Raw genomic sequence first — 19,390 nt, forward strand, 5'->3', positions numbered from 1 at the left:
TTTTGGTATGAATGACATATCCTTATCGTTGCATCCTATAAAGAGGCATATCATAATAGTTTAGTCTGTTACTGGTGATTTTAAGTTTGATCTTAGGTGTTAGATTTGATTAGTATGTTTATTGTCCAGCAAATAATCTTTTTCCTTTTTGTAATAAGTTATCTGTGAAGCTATAACTTTGAGATTATGTGAATATCCTTTTTCTTTTTCTTGTGTATTCTATCCTTTAACCAAACTAATCTGTTTGGTTATATAAAAAATATAAATTTGTTTCTTTGCACTGAATTGTGTATTTTATATTTCATTGCTTCTGGCAGGAGTGCTTACCCTTTCTATCAATTAATGCTGCTCTTACATTTCTAAATTCAGTTTAAATCTTAACTGGCTTTCATAATTCTCAAATGCCTCATTACTATAGACTTTGAGCACTTTAGCCCCTGGCAGAGGGCTGGAAATACATGGCATGCTGCCTCGTTCCTTTCCATTGTCTATGAGGAATATTACAGTTCATCTTGGTACTTTCCCATGCCAGATTCAGGAGAATCTTTCTCAAGACAGCAGCACACTAGGTTTCCAGTCATTTACAGACTGGGCATGTGTGTGTATAAAACATTTTCTACAATACTTTATTTCAGAAAAACGTAAACATTTAGATCAATAAAAGTGAAAAAGATCAAACAGGAGGAAACATACACATACAACAACATCTAGGCTAAGAAAATTAATCACTGACAAGCAGTACACTCAGTATTGAGCTTCTTGGCAGCTAAAGCAAAACGAATAATTTTGTACAATGTCATTGTCATCTTTGATAGTCGAGGGAGCATATTGCTTTGACACATGAGACAAAATTTTTCAGACTCCTAAATTGTAAGATGACTTAAATTACACAATTTGTTATAAAAAATATTGAACTAGCCATCAGCATTTTAGTGGCTTACTTTTAAACATTAATAAACACTAATGACTTAGAAATGTTTATCAAATGATATATAAGATTTGTGCATATTTGTGTGTAAATGGTACACATGTACTTTTTAAACTTTATTTTAAAAATAAAATATGAATATAACAAGATAATTTAAGAAACTATCCCAGAACTGAAGAATATGAGTTTCCAGCTTGAAAGAAACCATCAAGATGCCAGCCCAGCGAATGAAAACAGACCCATACCAAGGTACCACACCAGGGAACTTCTGAACCCCTGGGATACAGCTTCCAAAGAGATGAGGAATGAAAGTCTTACAGATCCGGCTTTAGAGTGGCTGCAGACCTCTCAAGTATAGTCATGAAACCTGGAAGCAGTGAAGCAGTTTATTCAAAACAGAAGATTTGTGAGAAAAAATTAATTCAACTTAGAATTCTAACTTTCTAGCTTTGCAAGATCTCAGAAATCAACTTCCATATCTTGTTCAGTAAGTTTTTGGAGGATATTCTCCATCAAAACTGGATATAAACCAAAACGGAAGACATGAAACTGAGAACAAGTGAAAGGAAGATTGAGAGGATCTTCCATTAACCCTGAATAGGACAAAGGCTCTGGGAGAGATTTCTGGAAGGTGAAATTTGTAGAATGTTTATCTAAGGAAATCAGACAGTTGGTAAAGATTCTAGGTGCATTATTAGTGATAAATACAGCCAGCCTGCTTTTCAGTGGAGGGAATTATGCAAGAAAGGAAAAGTGATGAATAGTTTTTCAGTTAACATACAAATTTACTTAAAGATATGTGTTTGGGGTCTTGGTTGTTTTGTAAAAATGGGCAAATGATAACACTCTGCCACATTTCTTTAATTGCTAGAAGGAGAAATACATTCTTTGATAATGGCTTTGTTTCCTCCACGAATTGTCTGTTCATTGATTTTAGTGAAATTGCAGTTGGTCAAAAGTCCCTTAGGTTAAAAGAATTCCAAGGAACATAGCAGATGGAACACCAAGACTCGTAGGAGCAGTCCTCTAGTGGCAGCCCTTAAATTGTTTAATGAATTATTTCCCATTGGATTTTCTGTAGTTCTGTCACTTTGTGTCATTTGCTGTTATAAATCAATTCCTCTTCACAAAGATTTTGAAGGAGAGATATATTACTTTATATGAAGATGCATTTCAGCCAATTTTTCTGAGTTCATATATATCAGGCATTAGATAGCCAAGAGAAATCACAGGTTAATTAGAAACAGTCTTCTTAATAAATTTGTTATTAAAGGAAAGAGAAATAGCATAAAATTAAGATGGAGTTTAGCACAAGAGTGTGCTTTCGCTGCCACCAAAGTCTCTATGGCAGTAATTATGTCTGTGTGCCTGTGCTATTAAACTATAACTTTTTAGGGTCCTTAATTCTGCCTTTTTGTTTTTTATTTGAATCTGAGCTCTTTATCTACTAAGTAATTGGTGATCAAAATATAAAGATGTTAAATGTAATATATGAAACAGTGTATCCAGCAAATGTTTATTACCTACCTGGTACAGGCCAGCTGTTTTTCATGTGCTAGGGATATACCAGTGAATGTAACAAGAGAACAATCCCAACATCTAGGAACTTAAATCCTACAAATCTCATTTGCCCTCCCCGGAGCTTATCATCCTTGTGTGTTCTGAGTGCCTGTGAAAATACGCCCTTGAGTATCATCTGTACCCTCCATTATTCTCACCCCTTGCCCTCCATTATTTTTCTTTATAGCACTGTTACCACCTTGAGCTAGGTGTGTGTTTTTTGTGTCTTTTTCAAGTAGAATGTAAGCTCCATTTTTTTTTTTATGCAGCAAATTTTATTTAGCATAATCAGTCCCAACATTCAGGACAAAAAGTTTACAGAGGATAGAAAGTGCATTAATAAAAGCCAGTCTTTACTAAAAGAAAACAGAAAATACATTATTGATTCAAAATATTTTACACTTGAATGCTAAACTACAGTAACCTATCCTGGGCACCTACTAATGTGAGAGAGAAAGAGAAGAAGAGAAAATGTTTTTTTTTTTTTTTTTTTTATTGTTGGGGATTCATTCAGGGTACAATAAGCCAGGTTATACTGATTGCAATTGTTAGGTAAAGTCCCTCTTGCAATCATGTCTTGCCCCCATAAAGTGTAACACACACCAAGGCCCCACCCACCACCCTCCTTCCCTCTTTCTGTTTCCCCCCCCATAACCGTAATTGTCATTAATTGTCCGCATATCAAAATTGAGTACATAGGATTCATGCTTCTCCATTCTTGTGATGCTTTACTAAGAATAATGTCTTCCACGTCCATCCAGGTTAATACGAAGGATGTAAAATCTCCATTTTTTTTAATGGCTGAATAGTATTCCATGGTATACATATACCACAGCTTGTTAATCCATTCCTGGGTTGGTGGGCATTTAGGCTGTTTCCACATTTTGGCGATTGTAAGTTGAGCTGCAATAAACAGTCTAGTACAAGTGTCCTTATGATAAAAGGATTTTTTTCCTTCTGGGTAGATGCCCAGTAATGGGATTGCAGGATCAAATGGGAGGTCTAGCTTGAGGGCTTTGAGGTTTCTCCATACTTCCTTCCAGAAAGGTTGTACTAGTTTGCAGTCCCACCAGCAGTGTAAAAGTGTTCCCTTCTCTCCTCATCCACGCCAGCATCTGCAGTTTTGAGATTTTGTGATGTGGGCCATTCTCACTGGGGTTAGATGATATCTCAGGGTTGTTTTGATTTGCATTTCTCTAATATAGAGAGATGATGAACATTTTTTCATGTGTTTGTTAGCCATTTGTCTGTCGTCTTTAGAGAAAGTTCTATTCATGTCTCTTGCCCATTGATATATGGGATTGTTGGCTTTTTTCATGTGGATTAATTTGAGTTCTCTATAGATCCTAGTTATCAAGCTTTTGTCTGATTGAAAATATGCAAATATCCTTTCCCATTGTGTAGGTTTTCTCTTTGCTTTGGTTATTGTCTCCTTAGCTGTACAGAAGCTTTTCAGTTTAATGAAGTCCCATTTGTTTATTTTTGTTGTTGTTGCAATTGCCATGGCAGTCTTCTTCATGAAGTCTTTCCCCAGGCCAATATCTTCCAGTGTTTTTCCTATGCTTTCTTTGAGGATTTTTATTGTTTCATGCCTTAAATTTAAGTCCTTTATCCATCTTGAATCAATTTTTGTGAGTGGGGAAAGGTGTGGGTCCAGTTTCAGTCTTTAACATGTAGACATCCAGTTCTCCCAACAGCATTTATTGAATAGGATGTCTTTCCCCCAAGGTATGTTCTTGTTTGGTTTATCGAAGATTAGGTGGTTGTAAGATTTCTTGGTTTTCAATTCGATTCCAAGTGTCTATGTCTCTGTTTTTGTGCCAGTACCATGCTGTCTTGAGCACTATGGCTTTGTAGTATAGACTAAAATCTGGTATGCTGATGCCCCCAGCTTTATTTTTGTTACTGAGAACTGCCTTAGCTCTACGGGGTTTTTTCCGGTTCCATACAAAATGCAGAATCATTTTTTCCAAATCTTGAAAGTACGATGTTGGTATTTTGATAGGAATGGCATTGAATAGGTAGATTGCTTTGGGAAGTATAGACATTTTAACAATGTTGATTCTTCCAGTCCATGAGCATGGTATGTTCTTCCATTTGTTAATATCCTCTGCTATTTCCTTTCTCAGGATTTCATAGTTTTCTTTATAGAGGTCCTTCACCTCCTTTGTTAGGTATATTCCTAGGTATTTCATTTTCTTTGAGACTATGGTGAAGGGAGTTGTGTCCTTAATTAGCTTCTCATCTTGAATGTTATTGGTGTATACAAAGGCTACTGACTTGTGGACATTGATTTTATATCCTGAAACATTACTGTATTTTTTGATGACTTCTAGGAGTCTTGTGGTTGAGTCTTTGGGGTTCTCTAAGTATAAGATCATGTTGTCAGCAAAGAGGGAGAGTTTGACCTCCTCTGCTCCCATTTGGATTCCCTTTATTTCCTTGTCTTGCCTAATTGTATTGGCTAGAACTTCCAGCACTACGTTGAATAGTAAAGGTGACAGAGGACAACCTTGTCTGGTTCCAGTTCTAAGAGGAAAAGCTTTCAGTTTTACTCCATTCAGTAAAATATTTTGTGTGGGTTTGTCATAGATAGCTTCAGTCAGTTTTAGAAATGTGCCACCAATGCCTATACTCTTCAGTGTTCTAATTAGAAAAGGATGCTGGATTTTATCAAATGCTTTTTCTGCATCTATTGAGAGGATCATGTGATCTTTATTTTTGCCTCTGTTAATATGGTGTATAACGTTTATGGGCTTGCGTATGTTAAACCAGCCTTGCATCCCTGGGATGAAGCCTACTTGATCATGATGAATGACTTTTTTGATGATAAGCTGTAATCTATTGGCTAGGATTTTGTTGAGGATTTTTGCATCTATATTCATGAGTGAGATTGGTCTGAAATTCTCCTTTTTGTTTGGGTCTTTTCCTGGTTTTGGTATCAGGGTGATGTTTGCTTCATAGAATGTGTTGGGGAAGATTCCTTCTTCCTCAATTTTTTGGAATAATTTCTGCAGTAAAGGAATAAGCTCTTCCTTGAAGGTTTGATAGAATTCTGGAGTGAAGCCATCTGGACCAGGGCATTTTTTGGTTGGAAGCTTTTTTATTGTTTCTTTGATCTCAGTGCTTGAAATTGGTCTGTTCAGGAGGTCTATTTCTTCCTGGCTAAGTCTAGGGAGAGGGTGTGATTCCAAATATTGATCCATTTCCTTCACATTGTCAAATTTCTGGGCATAGAGTTCCTGGTAGTATTCAGAGATGATCTCTTGTATCTCTGTGGGATCAGTTGTCATTTCTCCTTTATCACTTCTGATTGAGGTTACTAGAGATTTTACTTTTCTATTCCTCGTTAGTCTGGCCAATGGTTTATCTATTTTATTTATTTTTTCAAAAAACCAACTCCTTGTTTCATTAATTTTCTGAATGATTCTTTTGTTTTCAATGTCATTGATCTCTGATTTGATTTTGGATATTTCTTTTCTTCTACTGAGTTTAGGCTTAGATTGTTCTTCTTTTTCCAATTCCATAAGATCTCTTGTGAGATTGTTGATGTGCTCTCTTTCTGTTTTTCGAATGTAGGCATCTAAAGTGATGAATTCTCCTCTCAAAACTGCTTTTGCAGTATCCCAAAGGTTTTGGTAGCTTGTGTCTTCATTGTTGTTATGCTCAAGGAAGTTAATGATTTCCTGTTTTATTTCTTCGTGCACCCATCTGTTATTCAACAGAAGATTGTTTAATTTCCATGTCTTTGGGTGGGGTTGAGCATTTTTGTGAGAGTTGTGTTCCACCTTTAGTGCTTTATGGTCTGAGAAGATACAAGGTAAAATTTCAATTCTTTTGATTCTGTTGATATTTGTTTTGTGTCCCAGGATATGATCAATTTTGGAGAATGTTCCATGGGGTGATGAGAAGAATGTATATTCTTTATCTTTGGGGTGGAGTGTTCTATATGCGTCTGTCAAGCACAGTTGTTCTGAGGTCTCATTTAAATCTCTTATATCTTTGTTTAGTTTCTGTTTAGAGGATCTGTCCAGCTCTGTAAGATGAGTGTTAAAGTCCCCTGTTATGGGTATTATCAGATATCATATTCCTCAGACTGAGTAAAGTCTGTGTCAAGAATCTGGGAGCATTTAAATTGGGTGCATAAATATTTAGAATTGAAATGTCTTCTTGTTGTATTTTTCCCTTGACCAATATAAAGTGACCATCTTTGTCTTTTTTGACTTTAGTTGCTTTAAATCCACATGTATCTGAAAATAAGATTGCAACTCCTCTTTTCTTCTGAATTCCATTTGCCTGAAAAATTGTCTTCCAACCCTTGACTCAGAGCTTTAATTTGTCTTTTGAAGCCAGGTGTGTTTGTTGCAGATAGCAAAGATGGCTTGTGTTTTTTAATCCAGTCAACCAATCTATGTCTCTTCAGTGGGGAATTCAAGCCATTAACATTTATTGAGATAATTGATAAGTGTGGTAGTATTCTATTCATCTTATTTGGTGAGAGTTCATTGCTTAGTTTTATCTTTTGCATCAGTGTGGAGGTTAGGTTCTGTCCTTTAATTTCTGAGTGCTTACTTTGCTTCCGATCCATTGTGGTGGTCAGTGTGCAGAACAGGTTGAAGTATTTCCTGTAGAGCTGGTCTTGTTGTGGTGAATTTCCTCAATGTTTGTATATCCGTAAATGATTTGATTTCTCTGTCAATTTTGAAGCTTAGCTTAGCAGGGTGCAGAATTCTGGGCTGGAAATTGTTCTGTTTAAGTAGATTAAAGGTAGATGGCCATTGTCTTCTTGCTTGGAAAGTTTCATTAGAGAAGTCTGCGGTCACTCTGATGGATTTGCCCCTGTAGGTCAACTGGCACTTACTCCTGGCAGCTTGCAGAATCTTTTCTTTTTGTCTTGACTTTGGACAGGTTCATCACAATGTGTCTTGGAGAAGCTCTGTTAGGGTTGAGGTGACCTGGGGTCCGATAGCCCTCTGAAAGCAGTGTGTCAGAATCTTTGGTGATATTTGGGAAATTTTCTTTTATAATATTCTCTAGTATGGCTTCCATTCCTCTGGGGCATTCTTCTTCCCCTTCTGGATTTCCTATAACTCGTATGTTGGAATGCTTCATAAAGTCCCATAATTCTGACAGTGAACGTTGTACTTTCTCTCTCTTCTTTTCTGCCTCTTTTACTATCTGAGTTATCTCAAGAACTTTGTCTTCTACCTCTGAAATTCTTTCTTCTGCATGGTCTAACCTGTTGCTGATACTTTCCATTGCATCTTTAAGTTCCCTAATTGACTGTTTCAGTTCCTTCAGCTCTGCTATATCCTTTTTATATTCTTCATATCGTTCATCTCTTATTTGATTCTGTTTTTGGATTTCCTTTTGGTTATTTTCCACTTTATTAGCAGTTTCCTTCATTGTTTCCATCATTTCTTTCATTGTTTTCAACATGTGTATTCTAAATTCCCTTTCTGTCATTCCTAACATTTCTGTATAGGTGGAATCATCTGCAGTAGCTACCTTATGGTCCCTTGGCGGGATTGTTCTGGATTGGTTCTTCATGTTCCCTGGAGTTTTCTGCTGATTCTTCCTCATGAGTGGTTTCTTTTATCTGTTTCCTTGCCCTAATTTTCCTTTCACTTCCTCTTTCTCTTTAAGTTCTCGTGCCTGTGGACTAAAGGTTACAGGACCAGAGGGGTGAGAAGGTTGGATAGTAAAAAAGGGGATGAAAGAAAGGACGACCGAGTGATAAGAAAAAAAAGAAAGATAGAGAAAGAAGAGGGGGTGGGTAAAAGGAATATTGAGAAAAAGAGGAGAGGCACAGAAAGAGGGAGACTGAACAATGTAGGTGTACAGTAGGGTACTTTGACACAACCTTAAAAAAAACCCCACCTTCTGGGGGTACCCAGTTCGGTGGTTCCCTTGAGGTCAACAGCTCTTTGCTAATCTGATCAGACACAGTACCCCACCTCCACTCAGTAGAGAGGAAAGACAAAAATGCTATAAATCAAACCAAAACAAGCAAACAGAAAACTTTACGGGATAAAATTGGGTGAAAAGCCAAATAATAGCACTAGAAACACTAGCAAAAATGAAGTTCTAATTATTGAAAAAGACAGCAATGGGAAGTTATAATTAAACTAGAAAAATTGAGAAAGAAAAAGGATCTGTCTGGAAAAGGTTGAACTTATAAAACAAAACAACATCAACAACATCAAAATAAACAAAAAAAAACAACCAAACCAAAAAAAAAAAAAAAAAAAAAAAAAACACAACCAAACCAAAAACAAAGCAGTATGTATATGTTATTGAATATTGTGTGGGCAACACGTGGTCTTCTGGGGTATGAGATGTTAATCACAGTTCTGATACGACTAGAGGGTGCTGATTTCTCAAGCCCCAGCAGGTAGACACCCTAAATCTCTCTTCAGCCCACTTAAAAGGCACTTTGAACTTGTTCACTTGCTGAGCAGAAGCTTTCCCGGGAAAGTGCTTGTTGCTGGAATCACTGCTGAAGTGGCTATCCACTTACCCAGTGTGCCAAAACTGGTCTTACTCTGCCCCTGAGGGTTAGGGCTGCAAGGTGGCTCAGACCCCGCCCTTAGGCTACTTGGTCGCTGGGTTACCAGCTCCCACCCAATTCTAGCTCTGCAACCCTGAGGGCGGAGCTTGCCGGGGCAGATCGCTCACAATGGCTCCCTGTGACCCACGCCAAACACCATTAGCTCTGTCTGGCTCAACGGCTCAGACTGGGGCCCTAGACAATGGCCAAAGTTGTCCGCACTCCCGCTCAGGCTCTACCCAAGGCAGTTCAACTGAGTGCCAAGTCCAAAGACACCAAAACAGTTCACAGGCAAGGCCTTTCTGGTTTGCAGTCTTTCTGCTAGTGAACTTACAGTTGCGGGCGGTTTTAAACTGATTGAACACACGCGACCACTTGGCGGTTTTCCACTGTTTTAGTCCTCCTCTTGGGGTCCAGAAGTCTCTCGCTGACTCCCTGTATCCTCTCAGGGGTGATGATAGGCAGATCCCACCGGCCAGAGATGCCTGCAGTCCTATCTCCCCAGACTCACGGTGCCCAGATGCAAGGAAGCTGTTACTCGGCTGCCATCTTGCTCCACCTCTCCCGAAGAGAAAATGTTCTAAGAGGAGCTGAATCTCCAGCTGGTATCAGAGAACTGACAGAGGTCACTAAAACCAGCAGTCTTAATGCTGAGTCGGAACTTTTTTTTCCTTTTTAACTACTCTGTCCTCCCCAGCAACCCAGCGTATTAGGTAAATAGCAACCCAGTAAATATATATTGACCTGGTTGAATAAATCTTTAGTCTTCATTATGTAAGAAATTATGTAAGAAAAAAAGTTGGTTACGTCAGTGTCTACTCTGATCACTCTTAAGTAGTAGTTTTAAATTTTATTATTTTGAGCAATGGTGGCAGCCATGTCCAGGACGAGTGAGAGTTCCAACTTTCCTACTGCTCTGGGAGGCCTTGGGCACAGAGGGCGCGACGTCAGAGGAAAAAAACAGCCAGTAGCCTTGGGTCTTTCATTGAGGACGATGAGTTGGAGGAGTTCCCTGCTGAAGACTGGGCTGTTTAGGTGAAGATGCATGTGTCTGGGAGGATAACTGCCACGATGACAGTGTAGAGGATGACTTCTCCCGTCAGTTACGAGCTAACCTGGAGAAACTCGGTTCTAAGGTGGAGACTTCATAGCATCCAGAAGTGCTGACGTAACCTAAACTGGAACTGTTCATTAAATTCTTAGACAGAGAACCAAGGATGAAACTTAAAAATGTATGTGTATTTCATTATTTGATTTATTCATTCATTTATTTTTAGTTTTAAAAATGTATTTTTTAAATTTTTATCAAAATATCTAGAAGTCATTTTTGTATATAAGACAAGGACCACATTTGGGTTTCTTTTTCCCCCATATGGGTAGTCTAAAATGCCAGCACAACTTATTAAAAACACAATCCTTTTCTATTGTTATACAATACTACTTTTTAAATAAATCAAGCATCTATACATGTGTGAGTCTGTTTTTGCACTCTAGTCTGTTCCCCTGGTTTGTCTATCTTTGTACCAATGCCACACCTTGTGCCAGTAAGTCTTAACATCCAGTAGAGCAACTTATTTCTTGTCTTCAGTGTTGTTTTAGCTACATCTGGCTCTTTGCCATTCTATTTACATTTTGGAATCAGGATGTTGAGTTCCACAAAAAGTCCTGTTTTTATTGGGATTGCATTGAATTAATTTGGAAAGAATACACATCTTCACAATATGAAGAGGGGATGTTTCTTCATTGAGATAGGTCCTCTGTGGTATCTTTCAATCAAGATTTTGTAAGTTTTTCGATGAAGTCTTGAACATCTTTTGTCAGATTTATTCCTCGGCATCTTTGTTGTTGTCACTTTCGTAAATGGCATTTTTCTTTTTCTTTTTTTTCTTTTCATATGCATGTGTTTATTAGGTGATTTATTTTTGTTTTGTGACCAAAAATGTTTTGATCTAAAAAAATTTATTATTTTATCATTTTTAATTATTACGTATAAAATTTCAAAGTGCTCCTTTATTCATTTTTCCCTACTTTACTTTTCCCTATAGCACCTGTCTTCTAACATAGCATGTAATTTCTTTAAGCATTCACCAATCATAACATAAGCTCTGTGAAGGGTTTGTAATATTTTGGTTATTATTATATCTGCAACATCTACAGTGGAGCCAAACATGCATGTTTTAATAGTAAATGTTGGACAAAGGATTGAATCATTTTATTCTCAGAAAGACAGCTACAAAACAGCAACTTTATAAGAACTTATAAAGATGGAAGTGGAAAGAAAAAGAAAATAATAGACGTACTTTATTTCCTGGTTGAGGGCTCGGGGATTGATCTCAAAATTCAGTTAGTACTAGGAATTAGCTAATAAAGAGTCAGGGCGTTGTTAAAGCATCAAGAAAGGGCTCAAATATAAAAATGGGAATACAGAGGCACAGATCTGTTTTCATTAGAGTCCAAAGTTCAGATGCTGACATGAAGGAGAAAAGCAGAAATGGTACTAACTTATACTTCTTTTTTTTGCAGTTTTTGGCTAGGGCCGGGTTTGAACCCACCCCCTCCAGTATATGGGGCTGGCACCCTACTCCTTTCAGCCACAGGCACTGCCTCTAACTTGTACTTCTTGTTAGAAATTACACAAAATTGGTGACCTAGAGAAGTGGCTCTCAAACTTGATCCATACATCAGAATTACCTAGAAGACTTCTTAAAATAGAATACTGGACTCTATCACCAGAGTTGCTGATTAATAGGTCTAGAGTGAGGCCTAAGAATTTGGGTTTCTAACAAGTCCCCAGGTGATGCTGATGTTGCTGGTCAGGAGAATCACCATTTTGAAAACCACTGACATCTGTGATCCAGTAAAACATTTATAGAAGCAATTAAGGGATAAAGTAGTTAACTGTACTTACAAGGAAACTAGCTCACCATGAAGTCTGGTAGACAGATCATTGCTTAACTGCTATATTTATGTAGTCCTATGGTCACTACACTTTTAACCCCCTCCCCCCCCCATTAGGACCTGGGGAGTACACAGTGAATTTCACTTGTACTTTATAATGTAATCACTTTTTCAGTTTCAAAACAGTATGTTGAAATATCCTTGCCAATTTTTTTTTGTTGCAGTAGAGGGAGCTATAACCCAAATTTTGTGTATGAGTAAAACAGAATGAGGTTATTTTCCATTCCCATCTTTGTCCATTTGTCTTTTTTGGTTTTTAACTTTTAAAATCATCTTTATCAAAGTATTTTAAGTATACATTTCGTTGCATTTTGGCAAATGTGTAAGCCTGGGTAACTGCCACCCTTGTTAATGTCTAGAACTTTTCCATTCCAGGTTATAGTCAGTTCTACCCCATCCCCAAACTCCTATCTACTTTCTGTCACTATAGAACTCTAAAAATGCCTGTTCTAGAATTTCAAATAATTTTACAGTGTTAGACAAGAGGAAAAGGAGAGTTGCTGTTGAAAGGGTGTAGAATTTTGGTTTTACGAGATGAATAAGGTGAATGTACTTAGGACTGATGAACTGTACACTTAAAAATGGTTAAGCTGGGTATGGCGGCATATGCCTGTAGTCCCAGCTACTTGAAAGGCTGAGGCTGGAGGATTAGTTGAGCTCAGGAGTTTGACGCCAACCTGGGCAATACAGCATGACTTCGTCTCTTTAAAAAAGAGTAAGGATGGTAAATTATGTGTTTTTTACCACAATAAATTTTATTTTGTATCTAACACATTTCCAGCATAATATTTTTTAGGTTAATTTATGTTGCATTTATCAGTTATCCATTCTGTTTTATTGATGAGCGGTTGTTTGGGTATACCCATTTTGTTCATTCACTTTTTGATGGTTCATTAATCGTATGTTTTTTGAAGGGATCAGAAAAATAAAAGGAATTGTTTATTTACCATTTGATTACACTTAAGTATCTTGCTCTTTAATTTTTTCTTTCTAGTAATTTTTTAAATTTTTCCCTTAAAAGTAATTTTATCTAATTTGCTTTCATATTTTTAATATGGTGCTTTTTCCCCAGATTAATATGAGGGTACAGATGATTAGGTTACATTGTTTGCATTTGGTAGGTAGGGTCCAAGTTGTAATTGTGCCTTTACCCAGGAAGTGTGCCATATATCCCTACACCCTGGTACTTGGGTGAGAACACACCAATCCCCTCCCTTCCTCTTTTCTCCACCCCGCTTGAGTTTGTGTTTTTCTCTTGTGTGGGTGTGTATTTGTTCATCTACTGCAGCAGTTCTCAACCTGTGGGTCACAGAATTAGGAAGGTTGAGACCACTGTTCTACTGGTTTCATGTTAGTATCAAGTATTGAGTACATTGAATTCTTGCTTTTCCATTCTTATGATAATATGATACTTTTTAAAAAAGCAGAAATGTAGGAGCTAAAGCTGTGGCAAAAGTCTTCTCAAAACTCAAGTAAATATTGTCACCTGCAGTTTATTGTCCTTTGTCCTGGTTTTAAAAAAATTCCATCAGGACTTCTAGTTCTCCTTTTGCAAACAAATTTTTCTTGATACTTACCCTGGATTGCTAATTAGGTGCTTTTTTTTTTTTTTTTTTGCAGTTTTTGGCCGGGGCTGGGCTTGAACCCGCCACCTCCGGCATATGGGGCCAGCGCCCTACTCCTTTGAGCCACAGGTACCGCCCCTAGGTGCTTTTTAAAAGAAAGAATATGTTAGTATTATAAAGAAAGCTAGTAATACATGAATAAAAGATTTGTGATACAGCAAATACACCAACTTGTAGCATACTTGTAAGTATATATGAGTTTCACTATGCAGTTCTTTTAACTTTTCTATTTGAAGGTTTGATAATAAAATATTGGGGAGAAAGGGAGAAATATATACAGGACAAGTATATTTACTGATGTTGTTATCATATCCTCTCATACTTATGGTTCTCTTATTTACTGTTACCCGCATTTGCCTCTGACAGTCTCAATATAAGCAAAAGACTGCATAGTTAGCTAGCTATCAGACTGTTAAAGCTAATTCCTCAGTGGTCATGGTTTTGAAGTAAGTTTAAAGACAGTTCTAATAGTGGTTTTGTCACTAAAGCATCAAAAATAGTATGACTTTTAAGTTTGTAAGCAAAAGTGTCTAAGAGATATATTTGGGAGAGAAAGGGAACTCAAAAGGGAACATTGAGGGTGAGGATTCTTGGATAAGGGAAAAATAGGCAGAAGGGGGGAAACTGAAGAAACAGCCACTGTTCCCTTCTGTTTATCTTTTGTCTTGTTAGTAAATGGATCATGAGAGGACTGTTTTTCCAACTGGATAAGAAAAGTAGCATCAAGTTCCCCATTCTCTGCTATTCTCTGCTCACTTACCTCTGGAGGCAAACTAAGTCAAATCAATACCTATTTATTAAGAAACTGCTTTCTCAGAATTGTGCTGTTTGAGAATTAAAGTGTGTGGAACAACTTTTTGGAAAGAACTATGGAGAAGGGCCAGGCTGGGTGGCTCACGCCTCTGATCCCAGTACTTTGAGAGACTGAGGCAGGTGGATTGTTTGAGCTCAAGTTTAAGACCAGCCTGAGCAAGAGTGAGACCCCGTCTCTAAAAAAAAAGTAGCTCGGTATTGTGGTGAGTACCTATAGTCCCAGCTGTTAGGCAGATTGAGGCAAGAGGATCCCTGGAGCCCAAGAGTTTGAGGTTGCTATGAGCTGTGATGTCATGGCACACTACAAAGGGCAACAAAGTGAGACTCTGTCTCGAAAATAAAAAAGAACTATGGAGAATCCTCAAAGAGCTGAAAGTAGACCTTTCATTTAATCCCACAATCCCATCGCTAGATCTCTACCCAGAAGAAAAAAAAAATCATTTTACCATAAGAACATTTGCATTCAAATGTTTATAGCAGCTCAGTTCATAATCACAATGATGTGGAAACCACCCAAGTGCCCATAAGTCCATGAATGGATTAATAAACTGTGGTATATGTATACCATGGAATACTATTCAGCCGTAAAAAGATGGAAACTTCACATCTTTAGTATTTAGCTAGTTGGGGTTGAAGAACAGTCTCCTTAGTAAAGTATCTCAAGAATGGAAAAACAAGCATCCAATGCATTCAATATTAATTTGAAACTAGTCGACAAACAACTGCACACCCACGTGAGAGGAAAAACACAAATGCAAGAAGGGGGTCAAGGCCTCAGTAAGCTCCCACCTAGTGCATACAATATAAGGGTATATGGCACACCTCCTGGGTGAAGGACTCAGGTGCAACTCTGACTTTTCCTAACAAATGCAAACAAGTGAGCTAACTGTGTGCATCCTTACATTAATCTGAAATTAAAATAAATGATAAAATATATGAAACATATGAAGGCTGTCCAGAAAGTATTTATCCATATAATTTGAAAAATAGTATTAATAGTGGCTGGAACTCTGCACTCACCCCTTGTATATACTACCGATGAGGAGCTTGAAGTCTAGTTAAGAAATCTAGGCATGGACAAATTTAATAGAAATAAAAAGTATGTACGGTATACATTTGGCCTCCTTGTATCCCTGGGTTCTACATTCATGGATTCAACCAACCATAGATTAAAAATATTCCAAAAGAAATTAACTTTGTACTGAACATGTACATACCTTTTTCTTGTCATTATTCCCTAAATAATATAGTATAAAAACCATTTACATAGCATTTATATTATATTAGGTATTATGAGTAATCTAGAGATGAATAAAGTATATGGGAAGATGTGGATTGGTTCTATGCAAATGCTGTGCCATTTTATAACAGGGACTCGAGCATACAAGGATTTTGGTATCTATGAGAAGTCCTGGAAACAATCCTCCATGGGAACTGAGGGACAGCTATACTTGATGCTAAATAGAATATAAATGTTTTAGGAATTCAGAGAAGGAAACTTTGGTGAGGGCTAGAGCAGTCGTGAAGAAAGACTGAAATGATGCTGACTATTATGTAAGATGTTAATAGGTCAGGTAAAACAGAAAGTCTTTTCTTTGTGAAGAGAGGGGTCCAGCTTCAGAAAATTACTTAAAAAAAAAAAAAAGTAAGAAAAGAAGACCAACTCAAGTGTATTCACTTGGAGAAGTAGTAGAAAATAGAATCCCAGCATCAAAATCAGGGTGGCAACTAAGGATGATCCTTAAGGACATCAAGCTAAGAGAAATAAGCCAGTCACAGAAAGAAGACTGTATGATCCCACTTACATGAGAGATCTAAAAAAGGTCACATTTGTAGAAAGAGAAAGTAGATGGTGACTACTAGGGACATGGAGCTGTAAAGAGAAAGAACCTAGGAGACCTGCCTGAGATGAGGGAGAGAATTAAAGGAGGTTTTTGGCCTTCACACAGGGCCAGGAGCAGTGCCTGTTGCTAGAAACCTGACTCGAAAAATTCATAGTTCAGGGGCTCCAGGGAGAGTACACAGAAGGTTCTGCCTCAGCATTGGGGAATAATCTTTTGCTTTTGGATCTACATAACAAGAAATGAAAATAAAACTTGAAAGGATCAAACTGTTTCTAATTACCCAACTATATATCTGAACAAAATTTAAGATTTATAAAAATATAAAAATACTCAGTACCCAAAAAGGTAAAATTCACAATGTCTGGCATCTAGTTAAAAATTACTGTGTATGCAAAGAGAACATAAAATATAACTAGTAATGAGAAGGACCAGTGGAAATCAACTTAGAACTAATACAGATAATTACAGTTAGCATACAGTGATATTACAATGGCTTTGATAAATATGTTCTATATAGGGAAAAAGTTAAGGGGAGACATGGGAGATATAAAAACCCAAACCAGATTTCTAAAAACAAAAACTATAATTTCTGAGTTAAAAAATAGACCAGATGAGATTACTACCCCGTTTCCCCGAAAATAAGACATCCTCCAAAAGTAAGACCTACTTACAGGAAAGATAAGACGTCCCCTGAAAATAAGACCTAGTGCGTCTTTGGGAGCACACCTTAAAATAAGACACTGTCTTCTTTTCGGGGAAACAGGGTAGCATATTAGCCATTCCATAAGTAAAAATTAGTAAACTTAAAGACTTATAATAGAAATTATCCAAAATGAAATAAGAACAACAAAAAGTCTTAAAAAGAACATCAGTGAGTTGTGTGACAGCTTAAGATGGCTTAAAATATATAAAATTGGAATCTCCAAAGAAGAGAACAGAGATGAACAAAAAAATACTTGAAGAAATAATGGCCTTTTTCCAGACTTAATGTAGAGTATACACCCACAGATCCAAGAAGTTTCAAAAACTCTAAACAAAAAACATTAAGAAAACTTCATCATGGTACATTATAATCAAATTGCTCAAAACCAGTGATAAAGGAAGAAAACTTCAAAGCAATTAGAGGAAAAAGACAAGCTAGTTAAAAAGGAACAAATAGGGGGGAGGAGACAAGATGGCTGACTGAAGCCAGCTTTACACAGAGGCTTCCGTCCAGTAGGAGAGTTAAAGGACAAAAATTCAGCAAGTAACCTGGTGGATTTGAGCTGCATTAAGAGAGAAGGTTGAGGAACGCACGTCAACCCCGCTGAGGTGAGCTGCGACCACAAGGATACAAACAAAAGGTACAAAATCCATCACCAAGTGGACAGGAGACCCCCCCCATGAGAATGGCTCAGAGTGCCCCACAAACAATCGGGCAGAGTTCAAAGGTCCTCCCACTACACTCCACGGGAGAGACCCTCTAAAAACTGGACCTACCTCCCCTACTAGGGTGCCACGGCGTCCTCCTGCCAGGCATAAAACTGTATAAACTGTATATAGTCTCTACCTGGAATTCTGAGCTCCCAGCACTCGCCTTCACTCACACTGAGGTCTGGAGACCAGTCCCGGTCAGCGGAGAGGGGACCGCACCGGAGTGGCAGTTCCCTGAGGCACAGTGCAACAGCTGTCTTTTGGTGACAATACCGCCAGGCATAAAAATGTAAAGCTGTGTGTGTTCTCTGCCTGCAACCCCAGGCTCCCAGCGCTCCCCGCATTCCCCTCTGCTCTCGCTCCAAGGTCTGGAGGCCTGTTCCCCAGGGGTCCAGACTCTTGGGCGATTGCTCGAGGGGTGTAGACAGTGCTGGGCTGCAGCCAGTCGGTGCAGACTCTGGGGTATGGGAGCGGAGAGAGGACGGTTGGCTGGAAGGGAGCTACACCGGAGCAGCGGTTGCCTGAGCCATAAAACAGCAGCCCTCTTTTGCTAGCAATATGGCTCACTACTGATTATTCTGAAGCCACACCCCTTGTCTCCCTGGGCAACCAGTGACTCTGAGTATAGGATTTGCGTGAGGCAACTCCAACTTGCAAACTGGGGAAACTCCCAGGGCGGGGCTGACCCAGAGGTCCGCTTTACTAAACCTAAGACGCACCTGGCCCTCAGGGGATCGTCAGCCTATAGACAATACAAGAGCAAAGACAAGCTGATTTAAAACTCAATTCAGGTTCTCTTCTGCAGGGGAACCGCAGAGTGTTCTGTTCTGTTCTGTCAGTAACATTAATCAGGGGCGAGACTGGACCTGAGTGAAAACCCCCCAACCTTCATCAAGCACTTGAGGTTGTCAGGCCTCACCTCCTCCTGCTAGAGAGAGGCAGAGCGCAGTGGCCTGGCAGACATCATTGTGATTCAGGCAGGTGCAAACTCGTAGAGTGCCGATTCACTACAGGCAACTGGGTCAGCCAACTGCAGGGCTATCAATGACTGGGTGTGACAGCGGTGCAAGGTGGGGAAGGAGGCATCAACCTTCCTAGACTGATCTATTGGCTGGGTGGCTCCTCTTGATGCAGCACTGGAGCAAGCCACACCAGAATAGTCACCAGACCTCTGTGATTCAGTTTCCAGAGACCTCTTAAACTCTCTCACCTGAGACAGGTGCAAACTGAGACAGTTGATTTGGACTTTTTTAACTGAACCAATCGCCTGAGGACAAATCGCCTGAGGTGGCCTGGGTGCACAGTGGTAGGAAGGTTTGATTTTTCTTTTCCAGTTGTTTTCCAGTAGGGTGTGGGGTGACTTAATTGCTGATATTTCTCCACAGCTGAGACTTCAATCCAGAGTATCTGTTTCACTAGGGTGGAACATAAACCAGCTGAAAACAAGACAGAACCACTTAGCCCCACCACACCAGACAGGGCCCCAGTTTCGCAGGCCACAAAACCTGTACAGGCCCTCGACAAAGCCCCAGGGAAAAAAATCAAAGGGAGTAAAACAACCATGGGGTGGAATCAGCAGAAAAACTCTGGTACATGAATAAACAGAATAGATCAACCCCCCCCAGCCCCCCGCCAAGGAAAGATATGGCAGATGCAATTGAAGATCCCATTCATAAACAACTCGCTGAGATGTCAGAAA

At 38.7% G+C, this 19,390-nt stretch overlaps 1 protein-coding gene across 3 annotated transcripts in view; it reads left to right on the forward strand.

The window, feature by feature from the left end:
* Positions 1-19,390, forward strand: part of MAN1A2 (mannosidase alpha class 1A member 2) — a 228,271-nt gene that overhangs the window by 192,040 nt on the left and 16,841 nt on the right. The window contains exon 13 of one of the 3 annotated variants that reach the window (XM_053590891.1): positions 9,488-10,516. The exons of the other annotated variants lie outside the window; for them this stretch is intronic. Within the exon in view, the coding sequence (XP_053446866.1) occupies positions 9,488-9,632 (145 nt within the window). The 3' untranslated portion in view covers positions 9,633-10,516. Of the gene's footprint in view, positions 1-9,487; positions 10,517-19,390 lie in introns of those variants that run through there. 3 annotated transcript variants of the gene reach the window in all.

This window comes from Nycticebus coucang, chromosome 5 (assembly GCF_027406575.1).
Source record: "Nycticebus coucang isolate mNycCou1 chromosome 5, mNycCou1.pri, whole genome shotgun sequence".
Taxonomy (NCBI): Eukaryota; Metazoa; Chordata; class Mammalia; order Primates; family Lorisidae; genus Nycticebus; species Nycticebus coucang.